General features: G+C 44.0%; 1 protein-coding gene across 5 annotated transcripts in view; it reads left to right on the forward strand.

The window, feature by feature from the left end:
- Positions 1-1,754: 1,754 nt before the first annotated feature.
- epha8 (eph receptor A8) overlaps positions 1,755-26,083 on the forward strand; it is an 81,121-nt gene continuing 56,792 nt past the window's right edge. For 4 of the 5 annotated variants that reach the window (XM_046384870.1, XM_046384871.1, XM_046384872.1 and 1 more), the window contains exons 1-2: positions 1,755-1,867; positions 21,880-21,944. In XM_046384870.1, the coding sequence (XP_046240826.1) occupies positions 1,780-1,867; positions 21,880-21,944 (153 nt within the window). In that variant the 5' untranslated portion in view covers positions 1,755-1,779. Of the gene's footprint in view, positions 1,868-19,464; positions 19,634-21,879; positions 21,945-26,083 lie in introns of those variants that run through there. The other variant, XM_046384875.1, reaches the window with a different exon arrangement.

Genomic DNA, 26,083 nt, shown 5'->3' on the forward strand with positions numbered 1-26,083 from the left:
ATATCAGGTAGAGGAAGTTATGGTGCCAGCTAAATATAAATGACACTATTAATAACAAAACAGTATTGTTCTTATTTTTTATTCTTCTTGTTATTACTAGTAGTAGTAGTAGCTGTAGTTGGGATAGTGGCAGAAACAAATACATGATTACTACAGTAATACTGTATGAATAATGAGTTGTATTAGCAGTAGTAATAGCAGTAGAAGTAATATGACAAATAATTTTACACATCCCATCTTATCAGTTTGGCTATTATTAATACTACTAGTATTGGAGCAGTAGCAGTACCAAAAGTAACAACAGCAGTAGTAATATCAGTAGTTGTATCAGTGATACAAAATAATATTATTAGCAAACAAAAGTATTCTTCTGCACATTACTGTAACTGTACAGCAGATTACTGTTGAGCTCCCTTCATCGTTCACCTTGGAAACAGCAGTCGAGGACGCGGTCTCGGCTCGAGGTCCCTTCAGTGGCTGCTGTGGAGTTTTTGATCGTTTCGCATGACTTTGATCAGGAGAACAGAACAGTTTGGTCAGCTGTGAACACAATTATTAGTTTTACATCAGTGTAAGATTAACATTGACTACAAATCTCTTCCCATCAGCTCTATAAACTGTTGTTGTGTTACTTAATGATTTCACTTCACCACAGCTCAGGTCACTTTGCAGCAGTGTGTGTGTGTGTGTGTGTGTGTGTGTGTGTGTGTGTGTGTGTGTGTGTGTGACCACACCGGAAAGCCAATTGATGAGGACAGGTGCTGTGATGTGGCACATCTGGCACATGTGCAGAGTTTTCCACCATCACATGAATCAATATATGATCATAGACCTTGAATAACAGGCGCACACACACACACACATGCACACACACACACGTGAGGACACACTCTTGTGTGCTTGGACATACTGTAGATAATAGCCTTATGATCACAATACAGGAGATCAATAACCGATCATTGTCCTTGAGCCTTGCAGACATGCTGCTGTTTTCAGTTCATCCCATCAGTCAGATATTTGCCAATGGGTAGGTGAGCGTGTGTGTGTGTGTGTGTGTGTGTGTGTGTGTGTGTGTGTGTGTGTGTGTGTGTGTGTGTGTGTGTGTGTGAGAAGCGAGCCAATGACAAATGAGGATAAATAACAGAGGGGGGGGAGCTGCAGTGTGCCAGCTCATGACCCAGAGAGATAAACAGAAAGTGAGACTTGGCCAGGCAGGTGGGACAGGAGGGTGTGGCAACGGAGAGAGCGTTTAGTGTGCAGCGCCGGACAATCTTGTGCTCTGATTGGCTGCTGAGACTTTGACAGACATGCTTGTCCCTCCCCCTCCACCCCCACCGCCCCCCAGCTCCGGCTGCCTCCTGAAAGTGTATGTATGTATGTATGTATGTATGTATGTGTGTATGTGTGTGTGTGTGTGTGTGTGTGTGTGTGTGTGTGTGAGAGAGAGAGAGAGAGAGAGAGAGAGAGAGAGCCGGCAGACTGAGGCGAGCCACAGAGGCAGGCTCTAACTCCAACCCAATGAGCTCGCAGCCCTCGCACACACACTCCTCACACACCACACACACTCTCCTCGGCGCCGGCTCTCGCTCTTGTTTCAACCCTGGGACACGAAAGAAGAAGGAGGAGAGGGGAGAGGAGAGAGAGAGAGTGAGAGTGAAAGAGAAAGAGAGAGAGAGAGAGGCAGCGAGTGGCAGAGAGGGAGAGGGAGAGCGAGGGAGTTAGAGAGGAGAGAGGGGGAGAGAGGCAGAGGGAGACTGGCGGGGTGTGAGGGAGAACACCATGGCTTCAGAGCCGGGGCTGGCTGCGATGCTGCTTTGGACTATATCACTACAGGCTCTGGGCACCGCAGGAACTAACAGCAACGAAGGTAAGAGTGTGTGTGTGTGTGTGTGTGTGTGTGTGTGTGTGTGTGAGTGCTCATTTGAATAGACAGAGTTAAAATAATGCATGTTCTCTCACAGCGCGGATTAACTTCATACATGTGGAGCTCCTGTAAAACAACCTGACAATGAGCCAAGGCGACCCACACACGACACCCACACGCATCAAATGTATGCACGCACACACAAACAAAAAGAGAACATACACACACACACACACACACACACACAACGTGGCTATGTGTTATAACCTGGAGCATGACATCAAAGTTTGCTCTGCCCAACAACTCGATGAAATCTGAATGACATCTGTGTTTGTGTGTGTGTGTGAGAGAGAGAGAGAGAGAGTGTGTGTGTGTGTGTGAACTCGTTTTGACATTGCTCATATTTGGCCGGGTTGCGTGTCAGCTGCAGTAACAGCGCATGTGTCTGCTGTGTGGTTTAGGCAGTGACGTGAAAGTGTGTGTATGCGTGTGTGTGTGCTGTGAACATCTTCATGAATCTGACTGGTGTGTTTCTTTTTGAGCGTCTTAAACAGCATGTGTGTGTGTGTGTGTGTGTGCGTGTGTGTGTGTTCTTGTCGCACACAGCACACTTTGCTCCCTTAAGCCCAGCTTGGGTTTGTTTACTTCCATCCTCCTGTCCTTCATCTTTCCACCATGAGACGGAAAACCGTTGTTGTCACTTGTTCAACTAATGCCACACACACACCACAAAACTCCCCTGGTGTCTTTCTTTGTGTGTGTGTGTGTGTGTGTGTGTGTGTGTGTGTGTGTGTGTGTGTGTGTGAGAGAGAGAGAGAGAGAGAGAGAGAGAGAGAGAGACAGGGTCCGTGACATAGGTCTGGTCTCAAGAGGCTGAGTGACAGCAGTGATTCGACCGTTAGGGCCCTCTTGGCCCCGACGGCAGCATTCAGCTTACCACTGCAGGGGAAAAAAGCAGAAGAAGAAGAAGAGGAAGAGGAGGAAGAAGAAGAAGAAGAAGAGATAGTGGGAGGGAAAAGAGGGAGATCAGTGCTTTGGTTCAGGTGGGATCACCTCAGCGGTGGAGAGGTGAGGGCAGCCACTTATCCTGTAATAAGCTGTGTAAAGTCGGGATGGGAGAGTCGGGCCGCCTCAGGTCAGACAGAGCAGGAAGCGAGGGCCGCCGTGCAGCCAGACAGACGCTCGGTCCAGACGCGACGTCCTCGTGTGCGTCACCTCAGTGACCACAACATTTACAACCCACCCTCAACATCCTGTGTTATTTGTGGGTCGGGTTTTATTTCCTTGTCCCCCCCTGCTCCCGTTTGGACTGTAATTTCACATATCGACTTCCATGTCAAGTGTCCTCCTCCTTCTTCCATCTTTATGTGTCTTTGCACTTCAAAGTCATTCAGCTTCTCCTGCGATGATTGTTTCCCTTTGCTGATTAACGCTTCAGTGTAATTAATAATACGCACTTTGTTTACGTCCTGTCCTCACCGCTTACTGAGTCTAAAATTTGGTCTCCGCAGTGAAGACTGAGTACACCTGAGCCTGAACAAGAGTTCCCCACGAAAAGTCACGTTTTTTAGAAGTTTTGCTGTCCACCATTTGTGTGCAGGTCTGAATGTGTGTTCACGGCTTTAAACTGCCGGGAGGCTTTCCTGGTTATTAGTCAGTCGCTAAGCTAAAAATAAAATAACTACAGCGAAATAGTGTCTCCGGTGCAAAATCTTTTCAATTAATATAATCAGATTATTTGTTTTAACTAATGTTGATTTTGTACATAGATTATACGCAACCTAAATGATCTACTGTGTACTGAAGATGGTTTTATTTTCTTATGTTTATTTTTTTGTTGTTGTTTGTTTGTTTATTAAGGATGCCCCTTTTTTATGGCGCTTTTATCATCAGTCAGTTGAGAGGAAAGGCGGGACGTGTGAGAGGGATTTGATATCCTCAGCTGCGGTTAAACCCGGGACGTTGCAGTTATGCGTCTGTCACGTTACTTCAGCTTTAAATCTGGTCATTTTGATCCTGAAGTTAAGAACATCTGGAATTGGAAATTCACTTAAGACAGGAATTAGACCATCATGTGACGCACTCCTTTGTCATTTAACACAAGCCTTGACGGAACGTCTTCAGAAATTGTTTTCTGTAACTGACTGGAGTCCTGTCAGACTGACCGTTTGAAACAAACAACTTAAAGCTCCGAACAAAATGGTGAAAACGTTTTTTGGGCCTCCTCTAAACTCTTTTATCTCTTGTGTCATGAGATGAAAAGTGGGCAGCTTGAAAAACTCAGAATGTAGTTGGTCCCGTTGAGTTATTTAACATTTTAATTAAGGTGAATGAATCAGCCGATTTCTATTCGCACGGGTTCGTCCCAGAAAGACGTTTTCACGCCAGGAGAAAAGCCACCAGAGGGCTGTGAGTCTAACGTTCCCCAAAATTAGATTTTGCTGTTATCCCGCACACTAATTTATCTAAATGAACACAAGGAAAACAAATCAATTTTTGGCAAAAAAATAAATAAATAAATAAAGTAACTTTCATTCAACTTTGTCTTTGATTAGGGAGCAAAACTGTAATTAAGCCAAAGCAAATAGTTGACATCTAAATGGTATCTGATTGTGTTTAAAAATGATAGTGCCGAAAATTCAATTTCTCTTCTCTGCTCTGGTTTGGCTGTGGTTTGACTCCAGGGCAGTTACAAATATTACACGTACACCGAGGAGATAACCTCTGGAATGAATGAAGAGCTGGAAATTAAATTGGTGCAAGAATCGGTAACTGCTCACACAGCCATACAGAGCTCACTTCACACACACACACACACACACACTCTCTCTCTCTCGCATGATAAACACGGCGACTGAGTTTGGTACTTGTCTTAGACATACGAGCAGGAGCCATGGCCAGCCATTTTGTTTTTGTTCATCCTTCACTGTTGTTTGTTTGCAGCCCGATTCAGCTTGCGTTGGTGCATACAAACGTACTGACGATACACTCGGCTGCCACGGGGCCACATCACATCCACGTCACAACTCAAGTGTCCTTCAGATCCTGTCATTTATGTATTTATATTGGAGTGCTGTGTGTGTGTGTGTGTGTGTATGTGTGTACAGAGCGGAATGAGACAGCCACAAAGTATTAAGCCACTTTAATATTTTGACTTCTCACCAAATGTTTGTGTATTTTTTTTCAGTAAAAGGTGCGAAATATTGAATACTGCAGTGGATCCATTGTGTGCCTGAGAGACACAGTAATTATTATAGAATCAGACTGCTGTTTTTTTCTTTACTATGCAGAGTGACTGGAAGCAGGAACAGACCAGCAGGGATGTAGTGGAGCTCAGCTTAACAACCAACGTTTCATTTGCAGTTGGAGATTAGCGACTTTAAAGAAAAAAAGAAAAAGGTCTTTACCAGGCATGTCCTGCGTAAACCAGGTTTCATGTCTCATGTATGATGGTCTGTTTTTGTAACATTGCATTTTCAGGTAATCCGACAGGTTTCTAAATGGATTATTTGGGAGAATTTCCTCAGTCCATGCAATAACACTCAATCCTTTAGTTTATCTAAATCGGTTATATTTTCTTTTTCCTGTTAATCTCTGCTGTAAATTATTGAAAAAAGGACAAAAATATATGCAGAATAAATGAATAAGAATAATCATATATATATTTACGTATTTTTTTTAAATCCTGTTTTAATGTGAGATAAAGTATGACAATCACCAAGTTTCAATTATCAATCAATATCAATATATCAATATTTATGCATCAAAATGTAAATTGTGGAGTCAGTTAAGTGTAATATAATTTTTATCAGCATTATCATTGGTAATATGGAGGCTCACTGTGTTCAAAATGAAATAAATAAGTTAGTTTTTGTGAAATAAATAATACTATGAATAAATACAGAGAATATGTAAAAATTAGAGCCACGAAATTGTGGCATAAATTTCCGGTTGCCCTACGGTGAAATGTTATTCAGGTTTTGTTTTTTGTTTTTTTGATTCATCCCAGCTTTTGTCTTAAAAGTCACCGCCTTATTTCATAAAACTATTTTTCATCACAAACTCTCAACAGTCAACACAAACTGGGAACAGAAATACATTTCATCATAATGAGCTGAGCTGTAAAAATATTCTGGATTATTTTCCAACTTTTCACATGGTTTTATATATATTTACTAATTTATATATTTGGCATATTCCACTGCATGTAATTTTTTTTTCAGAATGTATTAACTAGTCATTTCTTACTCCATAGGATCAACATTAGTAATTATACTTCATTCGCACACATCAATACATCATTCACATTATCACGTTAATTTCATGATGTAACATTTGTTTCTTGAACAGTTTGGGTTTCCATAGGCAGCAGTATTTTTCTGGCTGACAGTAAAGACTCAACAAATATGACACACACAACCTAGAACCAAAGCTTTCTGTCTGAGGAAGCTATAAACCCTAAACATCACCTCAGCACTAGAAGTTCTTCGGAAAGGAGCAGAGAAATAACATTTTCAAGGCAACAATTCAGAGGGGAAGCACTGAAAATGGTCACATTAAAGTTATTGGCCCCGGAGTCCTGCCAGTCAGGTTCTGAAACACACATAGGGGACAAGAAATGAAGACCAAAACCTTGATGTACCCAGCAGTGCCCACATTTGTCGTGAATTCAGCACTGAATCATGTGCCAGTATGGAGGTGGTGGTTTCCCTGAGCAGCCCCACTCCTGTCTGCAGCCCTGATTCGACTCCTGCATGCTGTTTCACACCGTCGCATTCCCAGCGAGGATAGAGCGCGTTCCTTCAGGTTGTTGTTAGCACTGAGGAACATGAAAAGACCCATGCAGAGAGCAGGACTCGCTGCTAATGAGCAAACTGTAGGTGGATGATTATTACCACATACCTCTGCTGCACGAGGACCAAGAGGGAAGAGAGGGAAACAAAGGCAGGGAAGGATGAATAGCAACAAAGATTTGTCTTTTTTTTCTCTCCATTACTTTAAGATTTGCAACAAAATCGCAGGAAAAACAGTAAATGAAGAAGGAAAAGTTGAAAGGAGACACACTGCAGGGAGCTGTAGTCTTTCTCTTTGTGCAATGAAAGACTGAATTTTTTTCTGCGGAAAGGAATAAAAAGAACAGCAAGGCTTTTGATTTTGATCAGTGCTACGGATGGCTCACATGCTGCTGTTTGTATTGATCTCAGCTCAGTCAGAGGAGTACCTGCCGCACGTTTAGTAACATGACATGACAGAGAAATGCACGAGAACTTGTCATAATTAATAGCCTGGAGGCGAGACCTTTCTGCACCAGATTAAGCTATTGTAATAAGAGCTGAATTCACTAAGGTGTGTAGTCCTTGTTGTCTTGCTGGAGGACACTTCAGCAGACTCGCGGATAAGGAGAGATGTTTTCCTCTACGGTGTCTCATATTTCAGCTCCCTTTATTGACTGGTGGAGTTGCCTGTTTCCACCTCCTCACCACACAAAGCGGCCAAAATATATCAGTAAGCCTCATGCATCAAAAATAGATCACCAGCCTCATTTTCTGTCAGTGTGTTTCTTCCACACGTACACTCACTTCTTTTGTTTGTTTGGCTCAGTTACTTAGAGCTGTCCAGTTCCCGGTCAATAACACAAAGCACAGCATTAGGGGATGTGGTAGGTCCTAGGAAAAGGCTGTGAGGGGTTGTGTTCTGTGCTTTGTACTAATTGCTCTTGAACTCACCTTGAACCTATAAAATCATCGTTAACAAGTCAGGTTTACCGACTGCGTTGTGCCAGCAAACGATTGCAATTTATTTCCTTGGATTACGTTGAAAGCAATAAAAGAAAATTAACTCCTCACCAGTTTCAGTAGTTGTTTAAATTGTTTTTTTCTTTGGCTCCTGACCCGTTCTCAGTTCCAGCTCGATAGTAACAGTTCCCCGTGTCATCCTGAGGGGGGAAGCCTGTATGTGAAGCGTTGTGGGAGCACATTAAACAACCAGAGAGGGCCTGAACCTTTCCCTCCCTCTGTCTGCTTGTTGCTGTCGGCTGGCCGGCTGCTCCCCCTTTTCTCCCCAAGGCACCGGTCTTTATTGAGACATCAGCCTTGTTAGCCAGCTGTCGACAGGAATATAGGAGCTACCAGATCAATACAGACGGGTCTGCCAGTCCTCCTGAGCTGTGGCCAGAAGCAGACGAGGCCTCAGAAAGCAGGGGCCTCTCTTGAGCTTTTTCCACCCATTAGCAGGACCTGATGCTGGGCTGGCCAGAGTTCAGCAGCCCCTGGGCCTGCTCTGCTATGCTCTGTGACTGAAGCTGCGTCGGTGGGTAATTTATGTTTCTCCACTCTGCTAGCATGTGGGGCAGAAGATCCCTCACTGAGATGGCTGATGATAAAGTAAAAGAGTGAGAGACGGGGAGATAGAGGTTGTAGGCAACGCTTGACAGCTCTGTAATGGGCTGGTGTTGTGGTTGTGTTGGCGCATCCCTCCCGGAGAGAGATCTCTATGATGTTCCCTTCATGGGGACTGATGAATGACGGAGATCTGGCTCTGCAGCAACAGCCTCCTTTCCTCTGTTACAGACAGACACGGGAACACAGCAAGTGTTAGGCTGTGTGACAGAGGGATTCACAGGGAGACAGAGGAGGAGAGAAGAGGGAGAGTGCGAGACGGTCACGGTGAGAGAACAAAGTGAGATGAAGAGAGGCAAAGAGGGGAGGCTGCTGTCTCAAAAGCGTCTCTTCAACTTCCATTGGCGGGTGTCTTTATCAACACCAGAAGAGAGCATCTGGTTGATAATTTGTGGCTCTCAATTCCCTTCAATCCATTAAAGGATTTAAATGTTCATTAAGTTTAATAGAAGCCCAGCGAAGGGCTAATATGCTCTGATAAAGGCTGGCAAAACCTGCCAACCTGTTCCAATAGCTGAGGCAACAAAGAACCATTCAACTAATAAGGTCAAACTCCCAGTTTGTGCTCAGCTCACTTTGTGTAGAGTGTTTCCTCCAAGTCAAGGTGGCTAAAAACAGCAGCAAACTGAGAGGGTAGCGTCTTAATTCATCAACAAGTCCTCTAAACTAAATGACATGCTGTTTGTCATTGCTTTCCTCAGCTACTCACATTAGCATTTTCTGATCCGACTCCTTTGGCAAGATGTTTCTGCTTAAATGCAGATCAATGGTTGTTTTGTGATCTGCCACCACCATAGCTATGGTTAGGTTTAGGTGATTACAGGTCCATGGCTGAGGTTTAGGAAGATAATGGTCGTAGTTAAAGGTACACTTTGCGGGATATTCCCCGAGACACAACGACTCACATGAAAATAATCTCTCTCAGTTGTAACCTTGAATTGTGATGCCTTGTCTGTATCTGCAGCGTTTTGGGTTGGTGGCTGATTCCTTTACTGGTGTGTTTACAAAGAGCAGCTGACAAATCCTGCATTTGAAACCTGAGTCAAGGGTGGTGGTCAACGTACAGCACGAACTTTCAAGTCACTTTTCTCATAGCTTGAAGCCATTTCTTGACGTTTTGAAGAGTTTAAACAGGCACTCAAGTTTTTGGGCATGTGTTCAATGCCAGCATTGTGATTTTTCACAACAAGCTTCAGCTTTTCACATGTTGATTGGGTTTGAAATCCAGAAGCAGACAGCACACTACTGAAAGTCCAATCATCTGGAGCCAGACGTGTTTGAGCAGTTTCAAGAGGGCGTAGCCTGTATATTTTCTCTGCTGGTCAGTAGTCATAGAAGAGAAGAGTGGTGCCACCCATCAAGAGTTTAATGCTCAGAGGCACCACTTGTTTGTTTGTCCAATAAACTCCTTACTAAGAGCTTAAAATGTTCTGCTTCTGTTTTGAGTCAGAGCAGTCAGACGAGGTCCCTGTCAGGTAACCCAAATCAAATGTTTGTTTTAGGCATTTGAAAGCGTCTCAGTGCATTTCTCTGGTGAGCACGGTGTTGTACACAGAAGGTGCACAGGAGCGCCTCCCAGTGTGACAGGAAAGCTGGATGCTCATGTATGATGTAGTGATCCCCAAACTGACTATGATACAGGCTGATGGATCACTCCTATGGCCTGTTTCCAGAAGGAAATAATGTGTTTTACACCCAGTAATCTGTCCATATATCACCGGCCTGATGTAATTAATATGTGGTGAGGAGAGGGGCTGGGGGGTGGTGGGCCAGATAACTCGTTTCTCATCTGATGAAACTCCAGACGCACGTGAACACACAGTCCAAACAGGTGCATGCAGGTTCACACGTATACATTCATGTTCTGGTGCGCACGCACACACACACAGCCAAACACTCCATCTAACCGACTTATCTCCGTGCGGATGATATTAATGTCTGCTATACAGTATGTGAAGCATTAGTCTGAAGGGAATGGAAGCGTTTATAATGTCTTACTTATAATCACAGATAGGGGTGAAAGAGAAAGGGAGGAGAGGAGGAGAAAGTGAATAAATCAAATGATGGGTATTTTGGCAAAAGGCTCGTAAAAGTCTGTTTCAGTGTCTTGCATCAGCGCCTGGCCTGCGAGTTACCTCCTGCTGGAGTAACCGCAGCATTTAGTGTAACAAAAAAAAAAAAGAAAAGAAAAGAAAAAGAAATGTGCCCTTGTTTGAAGGACAGGAGTGTTTGTGTGGTAAATGAAGCCTAAAGAGAACCTTTGACCTCCTGACTTCTACAGTGTACCATCACCACTTTACAGCAAATTCATCATTACCAGAGCCATGGAGAGCACTTCCAGATCCTTCAGTCTTACAGCCAGAAGAATTCACACAAGGTTAGAAAAAGTTGGCTGCTTAAGAGGGAGAAACTGTAATTTTGTATTTACAGCACAATCTCCCAGACTGCCAAGCCATTTTACCAACTGCAGGTAACTTATTTTATCTATTTGTAAAAATATGTCTTTCTTTATCTGTTCTCCTTTTGCTTCACTCTGTTTTAATGAATGGATAACATGACTAATCATGCAGTCATACATATGTGAAAACCTGTAAAATACAGACAGCAAACTTGAAGGAAGATAAAGAATATAATGATTGATCCTGCCAGACAATTACTCACAAATGAAAAAAAGCCAGTAATATAGAATAAACAATTATCATCCAAACTGCAATTCGGGATGAGACTAAAACCTCACAACAGCAGCCCTCCCACTGATGTTTAATGGGACGATTCAGTGGCGTCTAACCCACAAACAGAGCCAGAGCAGGGAGTCCAAACACTCATTTAGTCCCCTCTCTGTTCTCTGCCGGCTTCTGTCTTTGGCCCTTTTAAAATGCACAAAACTAAATTCATTCATCCACTCACACTCAAACTAGATTAGCAACAAAGCTTGTGTATCCCTGCGAGGCCGAGGGAGTTTGCTCTGTTGTGATGACGGAGGAGAAAAAGCTCCAGTTTGCTCTGTTCTTCAACTTTCCACACTCTGACGCGTCGCTCTGTCGAGATGTCATCACGTGGTGTTTAAATTCACGCTTATATACCGAGTCACCGAGTCACACTCATCTGTCGTTGCTGGTGTTTTTATCCTCACGCTGCTGTACTGTAGTGGTTGCTAATAACACCGACAGTCACTGCGTCATGTTGCGGTGTCTCTGCGTGGACAGCTGGTGGCTGCGTGACGGCGCTCATTCAGGCGGACAGCATCAGGACTTTACTCTGACTGGGCTGCACACACGCACACAGGCACACACACACACAGGCACACACACACACAAAGTGATACGGTGATGCTTAGAAGTTTTACAGCACTGTCAGGCTGCCTCCATCAGGGGTGGATGATGATGAAGCCACTAGTTCACATGACAGGAAAGAGAGACTGCACCAGGTCATGTTTTTTTTTCTGAGGAAACCGACTAAAACAGCCTCTGTAAAGCTGGAAAGTCATATAATTGCATTTATTTCTTAATTTCTTTCTTGGAGTCTCGGTCACACGTCAGTCTGCGTGCAGAGTTAGGAACCGCTGCGTTATTTGGCAGAACTAGCTCACCTCTCGCATTAAATGTTACTAGCATTTTTTCCTAAAATGAAGTCGTGACCACATCGTATGTCGCACCATTTTGCCCTACTTTGCTATGTTACCCAGCGATGGATATTGTAGACTCTCATCTCTCTTTAAGTACCCACACTTCAGAGCAGACATAGTGATGTGACCATGGCACGCTGGACGCACTGACTGACAGTAATTATCAGCATTCATCATTAAGCATAAGCCAAGGATGATAAGAGCTCTTTATGTAAAATGTCAGCTCGCTGAAATGATGAAAATGATTAAAGGGCATGAGTGTGAAATAGAGACATAACATGCTACACGAGGGCTGAAGCGAGCTGACAGCAAGGGGGGCAGAACAGCCAGAAAGTGAGAAAATAAATAAAGAATAAAAGTGATTTTATTTATTAAAGAGGAAGGCAGAGCCAGAACTGGGCTTGTGTGGAAACATCACAAAGATCTCTGGGCCGCAAGTCAAGTCTGTACTGATAAAATATCACTGTCTCAACTCAGATATTCTCTCTGCTCTGTCCCGCTCTCTTTCAGCTGAGCGCCGCTGACCTCCCCATGAACTCTCCCTACCATAAATCAATAAGTTGAGGCATACTTTGTTAGCTTCTGCACCAGCAGGCCACGCTGAAAGTCAGGAGCTCCGTTCTGTTCAGCAGGTGTTGCAGACAGCGTCAACCCAGATCTCTGTGGACGCTATCGGCTACAGAAATCACACTCTGTCATCTGCTCTTCTGTTTCTCCTCTTCTTGTTTTCAACCCCCCTTCTCCTCTTCTTTCTCGCTTCTCCCTCTCGTTCTTTCCTCACCTCTCCTCTTTACCTGCTCTATAAATAGCTCTGCGTGCTTCTCCTGCACTACGTCTATACCTCTCTGGATGTCTTCCCTGGGGAAGCTGGCAGGCCTGGGCAGCAGTATAGCCTGCTATTCAGTCTTCTCCCCTGGGAAAGGATGAGCCTCTCTGGCCCTGAGCTTCCTCCACCCTCCATCATGCAGCAAACACGATGCCTTGAAGGCATATACAAAGCCAGGGTCTCATGCTGGAGCCTTAGAGCACCTGCTAAAATAAGATATGAGGGATTGTTCCAGGGTGCATTGGCCAATATAAACTGAATCATTTCATCACCACTCCACTACCCTCTCCTCTGACCTAATCTTGTAATTTTGGAAAGAGGTAAAGTGGGGCGTGTTTACAGTTTGTTATGCTAAGTTTTATTGGTTTGTTTTGGTTTTTTTTTATTTTTGGGGGGGGTTGGGGGGCTGAGAAAAAGCGCTGTCTCTAGTGCATTTTGTGCTGATATTATGGAAAAAGTTGTGCGGTGAACACGTTCATGTTTCATTTCCATAACAATTTTAGCTGCTATGGCAGCGATGATGATGTGTGCTGTCGTGTCTCCAGTGTAAAAATACTTGAAGGTTACAGAAACAGCATGTTGCAATCTAAGTACCATTTTAGGCCTGTTTAGCTGTCAGTAAGTGGTGCACGCACATCCACAAATATTTTGCAAGCGCAACAAACATGTGCAACAAAGTCAGAGCTAAACATCCACATTTCATGTGTTCAAATTAGATCCATCCATCCATCTATTTTCTATAGCGCTTATCCATCAGGGTCACCACGGGGCAGGAGGCTATCCCAGCTGACTACCCTGGGCTGGTCCTGGGGAGGGTGTGTGAGCCACATGGGTGGGCCAGCTCCACCTATCTGCACCTGATGGTTAAGTTATGAAGAGGTTACACTCAGAGCTGGGTATGGTGGGGAATGGACCTATGGGTGGACCTGGACCAGGCCAGCCTCACCTGCCTGTAGACTCCTTGAGGCTGTCTGTGTTCTTATATTTACATTTTCATGTTACACTTGATGTATTAGGCACGTGTTTTTTTCTCAAATTATCCAAAAGAAACGCTGCACCAGGCATCATGTTTTGACAAAGCAGCAACTGGTGCATTTTTTTGCTCATTTTCAGACTTTGCCAGGTCAGTCAGAGTGATGTGTTTCATTAGCAGATGCGTGTTTTTCGCCACTGGTGAATAAGAACATTTTCACCTTTGCCTAACAATGAACATCTGTGGTTCAGCATGTTCAGTCATGTTCCCATTATCTCAGCATTGTGCCAATATATTTCCCATTTCGTGTTTAAACATAAAAGTTTTAGGAGTAAACTGTACTTAAAACACCGAAAAGTAAAATTGTTGGTCCTGCAGGAGTAGGTCCAGTGTGACCGATATGTGCTTATGTATGACAGCATTAGATTTGTAGTACTGATGCATTGATACATAAAAAGCAGTTTACTGTTGGTGGAGGTGGAACTTGTTGTAATGTAGGTGCATGTAGGATGCTTTGGACCAGTGATTCCCAAGACTGGGGTGGGGACCCTCCAAAGGGTCACAACATAAACATGAGATCATTCATTCATTCATTCGAATTTTGTGTGTGTGTGTGCGTGTGTCCGTGTGCGCGCGTGCTTCAGGCTGGTTACTGTTTTTTGCAGTTGTTAGCTTTGTTTACCACTTTTGGGCTTGCACTCACCACACAAACAGATGAGAGTTCAGAAGAAGATGAAAAGTTGAAAACAAAGTGTTTTTTTTGTCAGAGCGTTGAGTGTCATAATAAGTCTCCCAGCAGTCTTCTCCCGCCGTCTGTCTCTACTGCTGTCTCTGCACCAAGGACAAAATGCTTACACCGCAAGTGAGGCGCGAGAAAAGAGAAGAGAGCCTCTGGGGAGGAAAACTTTAGGGAGAGTTTGGGGAAAGATGAGACGAGGAGGAGGAGGGAAGAAGGTTAGTGTAGGTGTAGAGGTAACGAGATGAAGTTTTAATGATCCCAGTGGGGAAAATGGGCCACTGCTTGAAGAGGATACTTCAAGAAATAAAAGAAACAAGGAGTGTCAACAGCCACTGCAAAGATTAGACGTTCGGCTTGACATTTTAACTCACAGGAAGGGCACAGACCGGTCAGTACGACGGGCTCCACGTGTTGTTGTGATGGTCATGGTGTTGCTGATAAATCGTTTTGCTCGCCATCTTTTGTCTGTTGTCTAACGTTGGGCCTACTGATTGTTCCCTCCATACGACAAGCAGCAGAAGGTTGTTTGAAGTTTGACTGAAGTTTGACTCGATGGTCTCGTTGTTGTACTGAGATTAGCGATGAACAGAGGTGGACTTTTGTAAACAAATGCGTCCAAGCAGCTGTAGTGATTTGTGACAGAGGAGAGCAACAGTCAAGCTAACTTTACACTTAAGGGGTGGAGCAACACTTAATGCACTGGTTGTGTTACTTTACTGAGGTTTCACTGGATCTCGTGAATTTTAATTCTGTTTTAAGTTCAGCAATGACATCTAATGAGGCTGCATGTTTTAGGTCATTTTTGCCACCTCTAACTCTAGGAACACTTTCTTCCAGCTGCCCTTAGTTAGCCCTTAAAGGCAACATACAAACTCTTTTCTTGTTCAACAACCACTATTGCTGATCAAAATGGTCATAGAAACTTTTGTTTGTTTTTAAGTTTTATTCACGTTATTTTTAGTCATGCTCCTGGAAACACTGGAGAGAGTTAAAGTGCACAACTCGGCAAAAGATACGTATCACACAGTAGCTGTTGGTTTTAGATGTTACACAAAGAAGTACTGAACAAGAAGTACTAGAAGTAAATAAGAAGTGGAGGGCAAATAACCAGAGAGCAGCTGGCATAATGACTTTTGTCAGATTGTGAGAAAGCAGTAACAGCAACACAAATACGTTATGTTGTGGGTTTGATCCCAGCTTAGAGTTGTGCTCCTGCGTGTTGTGGTGTGTTTACAGCCCATTTGTCACCCAGAAAGCCACACAACGCGTTGTGTTCCCTACTATGAAAAATGAAAGAGATTACTGGCTGATTAAACCTTCCACAAGTCGGTTTGGAAACAGTTTTTAGTGATGCATCTTGTCAAACATAAAGCCTTAGAGTCTCTGGGGAAACTTGGTATAACTACAACTATCAATTCTAAAATATCAGTTTGTGTTTAATGATTAAAAAAAAAAGTTACATAAAATGTCAGGAGGTAACAACCTTGGAGGTTTTCAGACTGATTCTGCTATTTTTTATCCTAAACATTTGGATTGTCATTATTTATACGGACAACTGGACCTCAGATAATGAAATCCTGATGACTTTGGTATCCACCGACTTTTCATCTGGAATCGTCATCGACTTTTAGCTTGTCCAACGTGGGTTTTGACTAAATTCCCACAAAATCAATTACATCTGTGCTTTCAGATCTTTGGCTCCACCCTTTATTATTTCATGGTTTTAAAACTGAAAATGCTCGTGTACTTGAGTGTCCTTGTGTGCAGCAGTAACATGATCCACTGCCTCTGTGCTCCCTCCTCTTCTGTTCGCTCACACGCACAAAATTAAAAATTTTCAAGTCAAAAGAGTCATTGAACATCCCAACTGTAATTCTGTTCCACCTTCCATGTCACATGTCTAATTTAGCTCACACACTCCCCTAAACATATCACCACTCATCATCAGCATCAGTGTTGGAAAAAAAAAAACCCTGAAAAATAAACATGCATATGTGAGGAGGGGGGTTGGGTGGGCGGGGAGGTGATGAAAACCGCTTTTCAAGTCATTTTGTATTGGTTTGATGCCGCCTTGAATGAACAAAGGCTTAGGGTGTTTCTTTCTCTTTTTTTTGAGAGGTAGTAATTTATGTGGACTTGCTCTCGTAATTGGAGAGTGGAGGATTGGTGTTAGGACTGTGAAGCAAATGCAAAAACAAAACTAGACAGGACAGAAGATGGCTGAGCGTGTGTGTGCGTGTGTGTGTGTGAGTGGGAGAGAGAGTGTGTTTGGTGTTGTAGTGGAGCTCCTCTTGTCTCTGTGAAGGCTTTTATCGTCTCCTCTGGACGCGGCGCTGATGAGGAGCTTTACAGGCGGCAAGAAGGGAGCAAAGACAAGGAGAAGCTTGTTAGAGAAGGGAGGTGTTGATGAGATAATTACACAGCTGTCATGGTTCCTGTCTGGCCAAAGAGTTGTGCCGTCAGTGTGTGTGTGTGTGTGTGCATAACCTGTATGTGTTGTGTGTTCTTACATGTTCATCAGAGTGTATATGTGCAGAATGTGTGTTTGTCGGTCTTCCTTTTCTCAAAAAAACAAAACAAAACAGTGCATTGCACATTTTTGATTGCCGTTGTATGTTGTCATCTGTGTGTATATATGTATGTTTACTGTGTGTGTGTGTGTGTGTGTTATTGTGTGTGTTTAGACACTTGGTGTAGAAAAATGGCTGCACTTTTTCCTTTGAAATGTATGGCCATGTCTTCTGGGGTGGAAATGAGGTTTTGAGAATCCCTTCTGTTCTGCCATTTCCTCCTTGTATGGTTCCCCCTTGTGTGTGTGTGTGTGTGTGTGTATTTTTATGGGTATATTTTGTGTCAGGTGTATGGACTCACCTCAGGCGCTGCGGGCAAACTCCACTTCCCCCAAGACAGCCCATAATTCTTCCATGTTGACTTCAGACACATGCACTCCCTTTTTCGGACTGTTATGACCACTGATAGGCACAGGTTGTGTGTGTGTGTGTGTGTGTGTGTGTGTGTGTGTTTGTGTGTGCATCGCTGCATTTCAACAGCAGCGGCGGGCCTGGCTGATTTGATACAAGCCGCAACATGAATGTCAGGCCGCAGGCGTCCACACACCCGCTAACCTACTGGCCAGATTGAATCGCGGTGAGAGGAGGGAAAAGTAATGGAGGAGGAAAGTTGACCACTGCCCTGGGAAATATGTGGTGTGTCTCTGAGCGAGGAAAAACAAGCTCTCAAGTCAGCGGACAGCTTTTTCATTTGGCGCTCGCCAAGATGCGGAGGAGGACGGGGTAGAGAGGGCGAGAGAGAAATTGGTGGATGTGGTGGTCATGTGGGGACGCGCATGTGTGTGTGGAGGGCTTCTATTGGTGGTTTGTGTTTCTGTTATGAACAGAGTGCTTTGTAACAGGAACAAACTCAATTTCAAGCCCTTGGTCCTCGAGGACAACCACTTGGACTCTCCACCCGCCTCCAAAAACAAACGAAAGGCTTTAACCTCTTCACTGCTGCAGAATCTTTCCGTTGGACCCTCTGACGCTAGAGCTGGTTCTCATCCAGGTGCCATGAAGGTCAGCCAGTACCCGCAAAGACAAGACTTGTCTCGATCCATCTGTCTTGTGTGACTTCATTTGTGACAGAACTTGAAAATTAGGTTGAAAAAGTCAGCGGCGTAAACAAACGCCTGTCCATGCGGGTGCAGGGAATTGGGGCTTCACTTCTGTTTTCCTGCACACAAGATGAGAGGAAAAAACAAAGTGCTAATTACTGCCCGTCCTCTGTTTTCTTCACACGGCTCCTGTCACTTTAAAGCAAAGCACCAGACATGCCACTAAACCCTATCGCTTGTGTACAAGTCATAATTCAGAAAGCTAGAGCAAATTAGATAAATGACTCCCACCACCTTCAAAGACACAGGGATTTCTCATTTGAGTGGAAATTAAATGAATACCGGTGGGACTGGCTCGTGAATCTTTGCATTGTCTGCTGTGGCACTAATGCACCGCCTCGTGTTTTTCAGATTCAGGGAGGGGATATATTTGTCCTTTAATAATAACAGTATAGCAGAGCAAAATTCCCTTGGTGCGTTGAAGAATTATTAAATCCACTTGCTCCAGTACGCTGCTTTCATTATGTCACTTTGGTGGGCCGATGAAGAGCACTCGGAGGAGTGTAATTGGCGGCATCCATTTGTGACCTTGGCTAGAGTGCGAGGGGCCTTAGCATCATCAATACGAGACGACGGGATGTCGGCGCCCTGAGGGAGGGAGAGGCAGAGAGAAGGCTGGTAGATGGGGGAGGGATGGATGGAGGGATGGTGGCACTGCCATCTGTCTGTGTGTTCTGACCCACTGCCCTCCTCAGCGGCCCAGTGCTCAAATTAGGAGGAGTGACACACCAGCTAATTGCAACATACGAGTGTTTGTGTGTTTGTGCTTGTGTGGGAAGCAACAGTCTGTGCACAGAGAAATTAGAGGATGATGAGGGTCCACTTGGCGAGATATTTATGAAAATAAAATATATTCCTGTCTTATTTGCCTAAATCATGAAGTGGAGCAGCGGCAGACAAGAGTCCTCTATCCCCATTATGGTGCTTTACACTCATCCTACTTGCCTCTCTGAGTTGTGGGTGTAGACACTCCTTGACCCACAGGAAGTGACAAATTGACGCTTCACTGCAAAACACAAAACTTTCTCCAAAGCATCCAGCACTGTTTGTCTCCATGTCTTTGGTGTGTGTTTGTACAGGTTGGTAAAAAGGAGCATCCTGTGTGCAGTTTACTGACACGTCACAAGAGCTGTCGCTGGTGAAGTTCATTATTTTTAGAATCGTTGACTCTTGCTGTCTGATGCCACCAAAGAAGAACAAGAAGAAGAACACCAGGCGTAGTCTCAATAAAGCAATCTGCATCCTCTGTTTTGGACACCATTTGTGCCCACGCAGGTGTTTTCAATTTTTCTGGCTAATTATGTCCTTTTTAAGGCTGAAGATGGGAGGACCCGTGCTGGGAGTTTGTAAAGTCACCAAACTGTGACTTGTAGTGTGTAATGTATTACATTGGCACTAGTATTAAATCAGCTTTAAAAGACTCATGTAGATGTTTGTTAACGAGTGCAAAGTTAACCACAAAGTCAGTGTCGGTCAGGTACAGTGTGCTCATTCGGTCCAGAGAGGAGGTCTAACCAGGTAGAAGTGAAAACACCTGTGTAAGTACTCATCACTGGAGAAGCTGCTTGTAACTCAAACTGTGTGGGTGGTTCTTGTTTTTTTGAAGTGATTTGTTATTGTTTTTATTTTTTGAAGGTATAGGTGGTGCTGTCTTCTTTCTGAAGTGTTTCTGTGGGAATGTTCACCCATTCATGCAGTAGAGCATTTGTGAGGTCACACACTGATGTTGGACCAAAAGGCCTGGCTCACAATCTCCGTTCCAGTTCATCCCAAAGGTGTTGGATGGGGTTGAGGTCAGGACTCTGTGTGGGCCAGTCAAGTTCTCCCACACCAAACTCAACATGTCTTTATGGAGCTTTGCTTTGTGCACTGGGGCACAGTCATGCTGGAATAGAAAAGGGCCTTCAACAAACTGTTGCCACAAAGTTGGAAGCATAGCATTGTCCAAAATGTCTTGGTGTGCTGAAGCATTAAGATTTCCCTTCACTGGAAGTCAGGGGCCGAGTCCAAACCCTAAGAAGCAGCCCCATACCACACCTGAACTCAATAATAAAGAGGTGTGTCCCAACACCTTTGTCTATATAGGGTAATTCTATCAGCTACTAAAAATAAAAACACAATTATCTTAATTTCTTCTTTGTCATGTGGACTAAAAAAAATATGAAACAGCACAAAACTGAGACTATTTCATGTCAAACTTCCTGAATTTAAGTTTGCAACGTTTTCCAAGCGACCACAGAGTGATGCTTTACAATCTCATCATGTATGAATCTGAAAACTCAGTGTGAGTAAAGAGTACACAAACACAAAGTCGGCCAGCTGAGGTGTGGGAGGCCAGGCCTTGCAGTTCACCTCCTGCTTCGAGGCAGAAACGTTGCATATTGCAGCTTTGAGGCGCAGACGAGACAGGAACAGATCAAGTGTCAGACAGAAAGATGAAGGCTGGGAGATGGAAAGCTAACAAGTGTGAAGTGTTTTGTTAAACTCATTCTAATGTGAGGAACTGCACTTGGTTGCCTGACAAGCAGCCCTGGGGCAGCGATCATATTAGCTGGAAGTGTTGAAGAGGAGACACACACACACACACACACGTACACCTGCTAGAGCAGAAGATATGGACACTGCCAGTGGGTAGAATTAGCGGTTCACTAAGGTTTTCATCCACTTTCTCCTCAGCTGTCATCCCTCTTCATCCCTACATCCTGCCACTCAGATGTGAAGGTGCGTTCAGACGGAAGGTGGGGTGAATTTTAAATGCAGCAAAATTTCGTAACAGAAAGATGTGAGTGGGCGCGAACAGACGCGAATTAGCTCTGGGCCGTGTAAATAGAGTTGAAGAGACTGTTATATGAGTTGAACATGTCTCAACTTAAAGGGACGGTTCATCCCCTGATCACAAATACTGATTTTTTCCACAGGTTTTTCTGAGGCTGTTTATCCATCTAGATTGTTTTGATGTGAGTTTTGGAGATCTCGGCTTGTCTGCCTTTTCCGAGACATAACTGAATAACTGAACTTGATATTACTTGCTTGTAGCGCTCAAAGTGACAAAAAAATTCATTTGAAAAACTCAGCAGCATCGTCTGTTTCCTGAAATCGGGCCTGGTTATTGAGGGATATGAGTTCATGCGACCGAACAGAACAACAGAACAATCCCTCAATTGAATGAAAAAAGGAACAAACTTGTTACAGCAAAGTCTCAGTATTTGGAATAAAGGTAGCAACATGGCTTCAGTGGTTTGTCATTATTTGGCAGTGCTCTTGTCTCAGGTCTTATTTACCCATTGTTGTGTTTATAGACAGCATACACCACTCACTGTTGTTGTTGTGTACTTTGTTTTGCAGTAGCCGACTTTAAATGTGTTGAAATGTAAGTCAGTGCTGAGTTTCAATCCGATCAGCAGGTGATCTCCATTTAAATTCAGCAGTTTATTGGATGTTTCGGTGTCTTCCAGCCACTTGCTGCTGAGATGCTGCACACTTAACAGTAAACCTTTTGTTTCCTGTTCTATTTTGAGCCTGGACCACTGAGGTCCCAGGCTGAACCAGGGTGAACCAGGTCAAGGTGACACCACACGCTGTGGCACCCGGCTCAGAGTTGCCGTGACGACCATCCCGCCTCATCAGTCACACCTGTCAGACAGGTGTATGCGTGTGTGTGTGTGTGTGTGTGCGGGTGCCAGTGCGCACAGAAGATGGTGATGAAGGACAATTTAGATGAAGGAGGATGGGAAAAGCAATCATTTAAAGTTCATCACTTACCTGCTCTGTTGTTTCTCTGCAGTGAATCTACTGGACACGACGACGATCACGGGGGACTGGGGCTGGCTAACGTACCCGTCACACGGGGTAAGAACAACACATCCACTCGGGGATTTATCAGTGAACAACGTTTTCACATCACAGCATGAAACTCTTTTAAAACTAAATTAACTCCTGATGCCAAAATGATGAAGACTGTAGAATCAAATCTTGCTGGCATCAGAATATGTATTGTACCTTATCTCTCTGAAAACTGCACAATTTTCCACCACAAAGCCAAACCTGTTGCAAAAATGTTTCTATTTTTATCTCATGTGAAGGCATGCGAGGCAGTGATTTTCCACTTGAGGGGGGAACCTGTGATTATTAAACGGGATGCGGTTGTAGCGCTGACAACACAGGCTAATTACATGTTCGTCCGTTGCAGCCAGACACCCGCACGCGACGCTCACCTGATTCCAACATCGGCTGCGACATCACTTTCAGCCCCCGACACATATTGTCAGAGAGGTGCGAGTCACAGAAGGGGGTTAGCCTGGCTCCCGAGGGGGGGGAGACGAGCGGGAGGTGGAGGGGAAGAGGGAGAAAGATGAAAGAGAGAGAACGAGGTGACAGCGAGGGCACGGCGTCGCTACATTAGCATATTGTAATGCCACATGATGATGCCTGGGGTGATGAATTAGGACTCCAGCCGTGATCTTTATAGCAGCGAGATGCCACCATGTCCCAGACTCCCCCGGCTGTCACTGAAGTGGTAGAAACATTTAACTCACCTCCGGCCCACACAACAGAAGGCGGCGGCGTGATTGAACGCCGGCCAGGAGGAACAGATGGATTGTCTTTCAAGTCCTGAGAAAAGAGCTGGAAGAATTGGATTAGAGTTTTGAGCGAGATGACTCCTTCTGTGTAAAATCAGCGTGAGAAGTGAATCTCCTCCGTCGTGACAGGCCCCTGTTATAACATCTAGATTACATAAGCTCGTCGCATGGTGTTTCATTTAATTGGTTCAATATGCCAGAAATATTAAAGCCCTAACTCGATGAGAGATGTTTTACTTCACACGGAGTTCCGGCACATGAAATGATTGACTGGATGGATGCAGAGTCGGACCTCGGCTCTGTGGCGTTACAGTCGGGTTACATAAGGTGTGCATCTTGTGCTGAAAGGCGAGGATGTGAGGAGGGTTAAAAGAAGCTGAATGGTGTTTTTGGTGTCGTCAGATGGTTTTTAAAGTGACACAAGTCTGCAGTGGAGTCTACCGTCTGTGATTTCTGTTCTTTTGCTTGCAGGTGTGGACTTTTGAGGTGTTGGGGGCCAAGGTTTATCAGCAGTTCCTTTAAGCACTCGGCTTATTTAAAGTGATAAATCCTTCCATCACCTGCAGGAAAACTCACAAGCCTGAAAGCGTTTTGGATTACTATGGCCATGAAGCCGTGGCATAACTACAAATTATATTTAGTGCTTATTTCTCCTACTAATATGTTTAAAAAAGTAAAAAAAAAAAAAGTCAAAGTCATTTGTTCGCCTGTTTTGTTTTATGTGCTGAATCATTAATAAGAGCACTCAATAGAAAAAAAAAGATATGAGCAAATCTTTATTGGCGCCCAGTTTTTTGGGTTTCAGTTTAATCATCATTAAACTAAGACTTTGTTAACTTTTAATTAGCATTTTGTCACATTACTGCAATACTGAACTCTGAGACTTATCAGGCTGAAAGGACGTCAGAAAAACTTGCATCCCAAAGTTCCTTTTGAAATGATCGTGTATATGAACTGACGTACTGTGAGAGATTTAAAAGATTTGCTTCCAAATAGTTTCCAAATACGGATCAAAATTAATATGTTCCTTTTGATGTCCCTGTGACGGAAACGTCACTTGTCTCATAATCTGACAGTTCAGTCCTCCGCTGTGAAAGGTGGCGGAACAGCAGATCTCCAGGCTGTGGTCATACGTGATGTAAGATCCTGTCTGGGCTAAATCCACAAATGGTGACATTTAATAAAATGAAGATCACACAGTTGTAGACGTTTACAGTACAGCAGATCCTGTGCCAACTCTTACAATAAATTCACTTAAAGTCATGAGTTAAATTTTTATATGATACTTCTGAAAGTCAAGAAACACTGTAAATCTGTGGTCCAATGAGCACAAAAGATTGTAATGTGAGATGAAGTGAAATATAGAAATGAGGGGAAACACCTCTGAATGGTGTGTGCAAGCATTTCCAGCATTCAGTACATCCGCCATGTTGAGATCAAATAGTCAGTCTTCAGATTACAGATGAACAATACACCACAGCTCGTCCTCTGCATTAAGACTGCTCACATTGTGACAGCTGACAGCGATAGCGTGTATTTTGGCAGCCATTTTTCTGTATGCGTAAGTGTTGTATAGAAAGAGTTCTGCTCGTACGAGCCACCACACCAGAGGGGCTCCATGTGGGAGGTTTGATTCACTCGGAGCAGTTAAGTCCCGCTTTAGACGCTCGGTATGTTTTGAGCTTGATAACGACGCATTCAAAATGATTCTTCAGCAAAGCTATCAGAGGAGCAGCAGCTCTTCACTGCAGTGGGCTTTGCTTCCGCTTTCAGCGTCCTGGAGATGCCCGTCTAGATGCATAAAGTGTATGCATTCATTGCTGGGTATGTAGTCGGTTTACTGAAGTTGTTTACATTCTTTCTGCTGCTGCTGGAAACGATTTTGAGAGTGTGGGAGCTAATTAGTGAGTGAGCTGAAAGACACTTAAACGGCACACAGAGCTGAGGGGAACTGCAGATCGGGTGATGATTTTCCGTCGGTTTGTTACTACAAGTTGCGTCTTACTTATTGATCCACTTTTAAAAGAAAAATATTGATTTGTGCTGCTTTAACTTGGGCAGAACACACCAGCAAGGCCGCACCTTTACACTGTTTGCATTGTGACTGATATGCAAGGACAGAGAGACAAAAACATTGCTGAGACCTCATGGGTTCTTTTGATAAATGGGTGTTTTGACAGTTTCTCTCCCTCCCTCTCTCTCTCTCTCTCTCTCTCTCTCTCTCTCACACACACACACACACACACACACACACATGCACACATACAGTACTCATATAAGGTCGTTTTTTGCCATCCTGACAGTTTACAGTGTTATGAATGTGCCATGCTAGCAGCATCAGTTTTTCAGCTGCCCTCTGCTCCGGGCAGCAGCAGCAGCAGCAGCGGCGGCGGCTCTTTGATGGTCTTAGTTTGAGAAAATACAACTGCAGCCGAAGGAAAAGATTTCCGTCGCCTGACGATTATGTAGCACAAAAGTTATGGCTGTGCATACACAAGTCACTCTCCTTAAGAGAGTGACTTGTGTATGCACGGTCACACTATGTTAGATTCACAAAGCGGACGAGAAGTTCTGGATTCTGCAGACATCATGCGAAATGTGCTGTTACATAACAAACACATTTAACTTGACTCTGCTGTTGTACTGCAGGTTCAATAGTGTTATTTCTACACTGAAATGTTGCTCGGGAGGAGACGCACACACATGTCGCTGTGAGCGAGGGATAGAGGAGGAGGACTGGATAGAGAGGTTGCCCACAGGGAATACAAGAGGAATAAGTGTCAAGTCAACGCTGGAGGAAGATGGATTAAAACTGTCAGCGTGCAGTTTCCAGAATGTGGAAGCATTTTTAGACAGATGGACATAAGTTATTCTATTTCTTTTATTATTATTGTACTTCTTGTCAGAATGAACTTCTTCTCACCCAGACATAAAGTTTAAGGCTGCACTCCTCACTATATTGATTCCCCAAATTCCTTTCTGTAAAATAAATCACTCATAGTGTTTAAATCGCTGAGAATATTTACTCTACAGGAGACCTCAAACCTTACCATGCCTTCAAATGCAGATTTTTTGGGGGCAATAATCACTTTTTGTATCTCATGTAAAACCAAAAGTCAGCTCTGGCTTATTATTTTATTCCCTAATCTAACCTAAGGGCAATTGAAAAGTGAAAATACTAAAATAATAATAAATCAAAAATAGAATTCCTTTATTTATCCCAGAGGGGAAATTTCTTTTTATTCTTGATGATGCTGTTGAGTCTGTTTGTGTCCCTCACCCTCAGGCTGCTGCCCCAGCAGGCAGCAGCGTATTGTGACGGCACTGGACCCCACGACTCGTAAAACATCCTCAGCATCGTCCTGCAGATGCTGAAGGACCTCAGTCGCCTCAGAAAATAGAGGCGGC

This window comes from Scatophagus argus, chromosome 3 (genome assembly GCF_020382885.2).
Source record: "Scatophagus argus isolate fScaArg1 chromosome 3, fScaArg1.pri, whole genome shotgun sequence".
NCBI lineage: Eukaryota > Metazoa > Chordata > Actinopteri > Scatophagidae > Scatophagus > Scatophagus argus.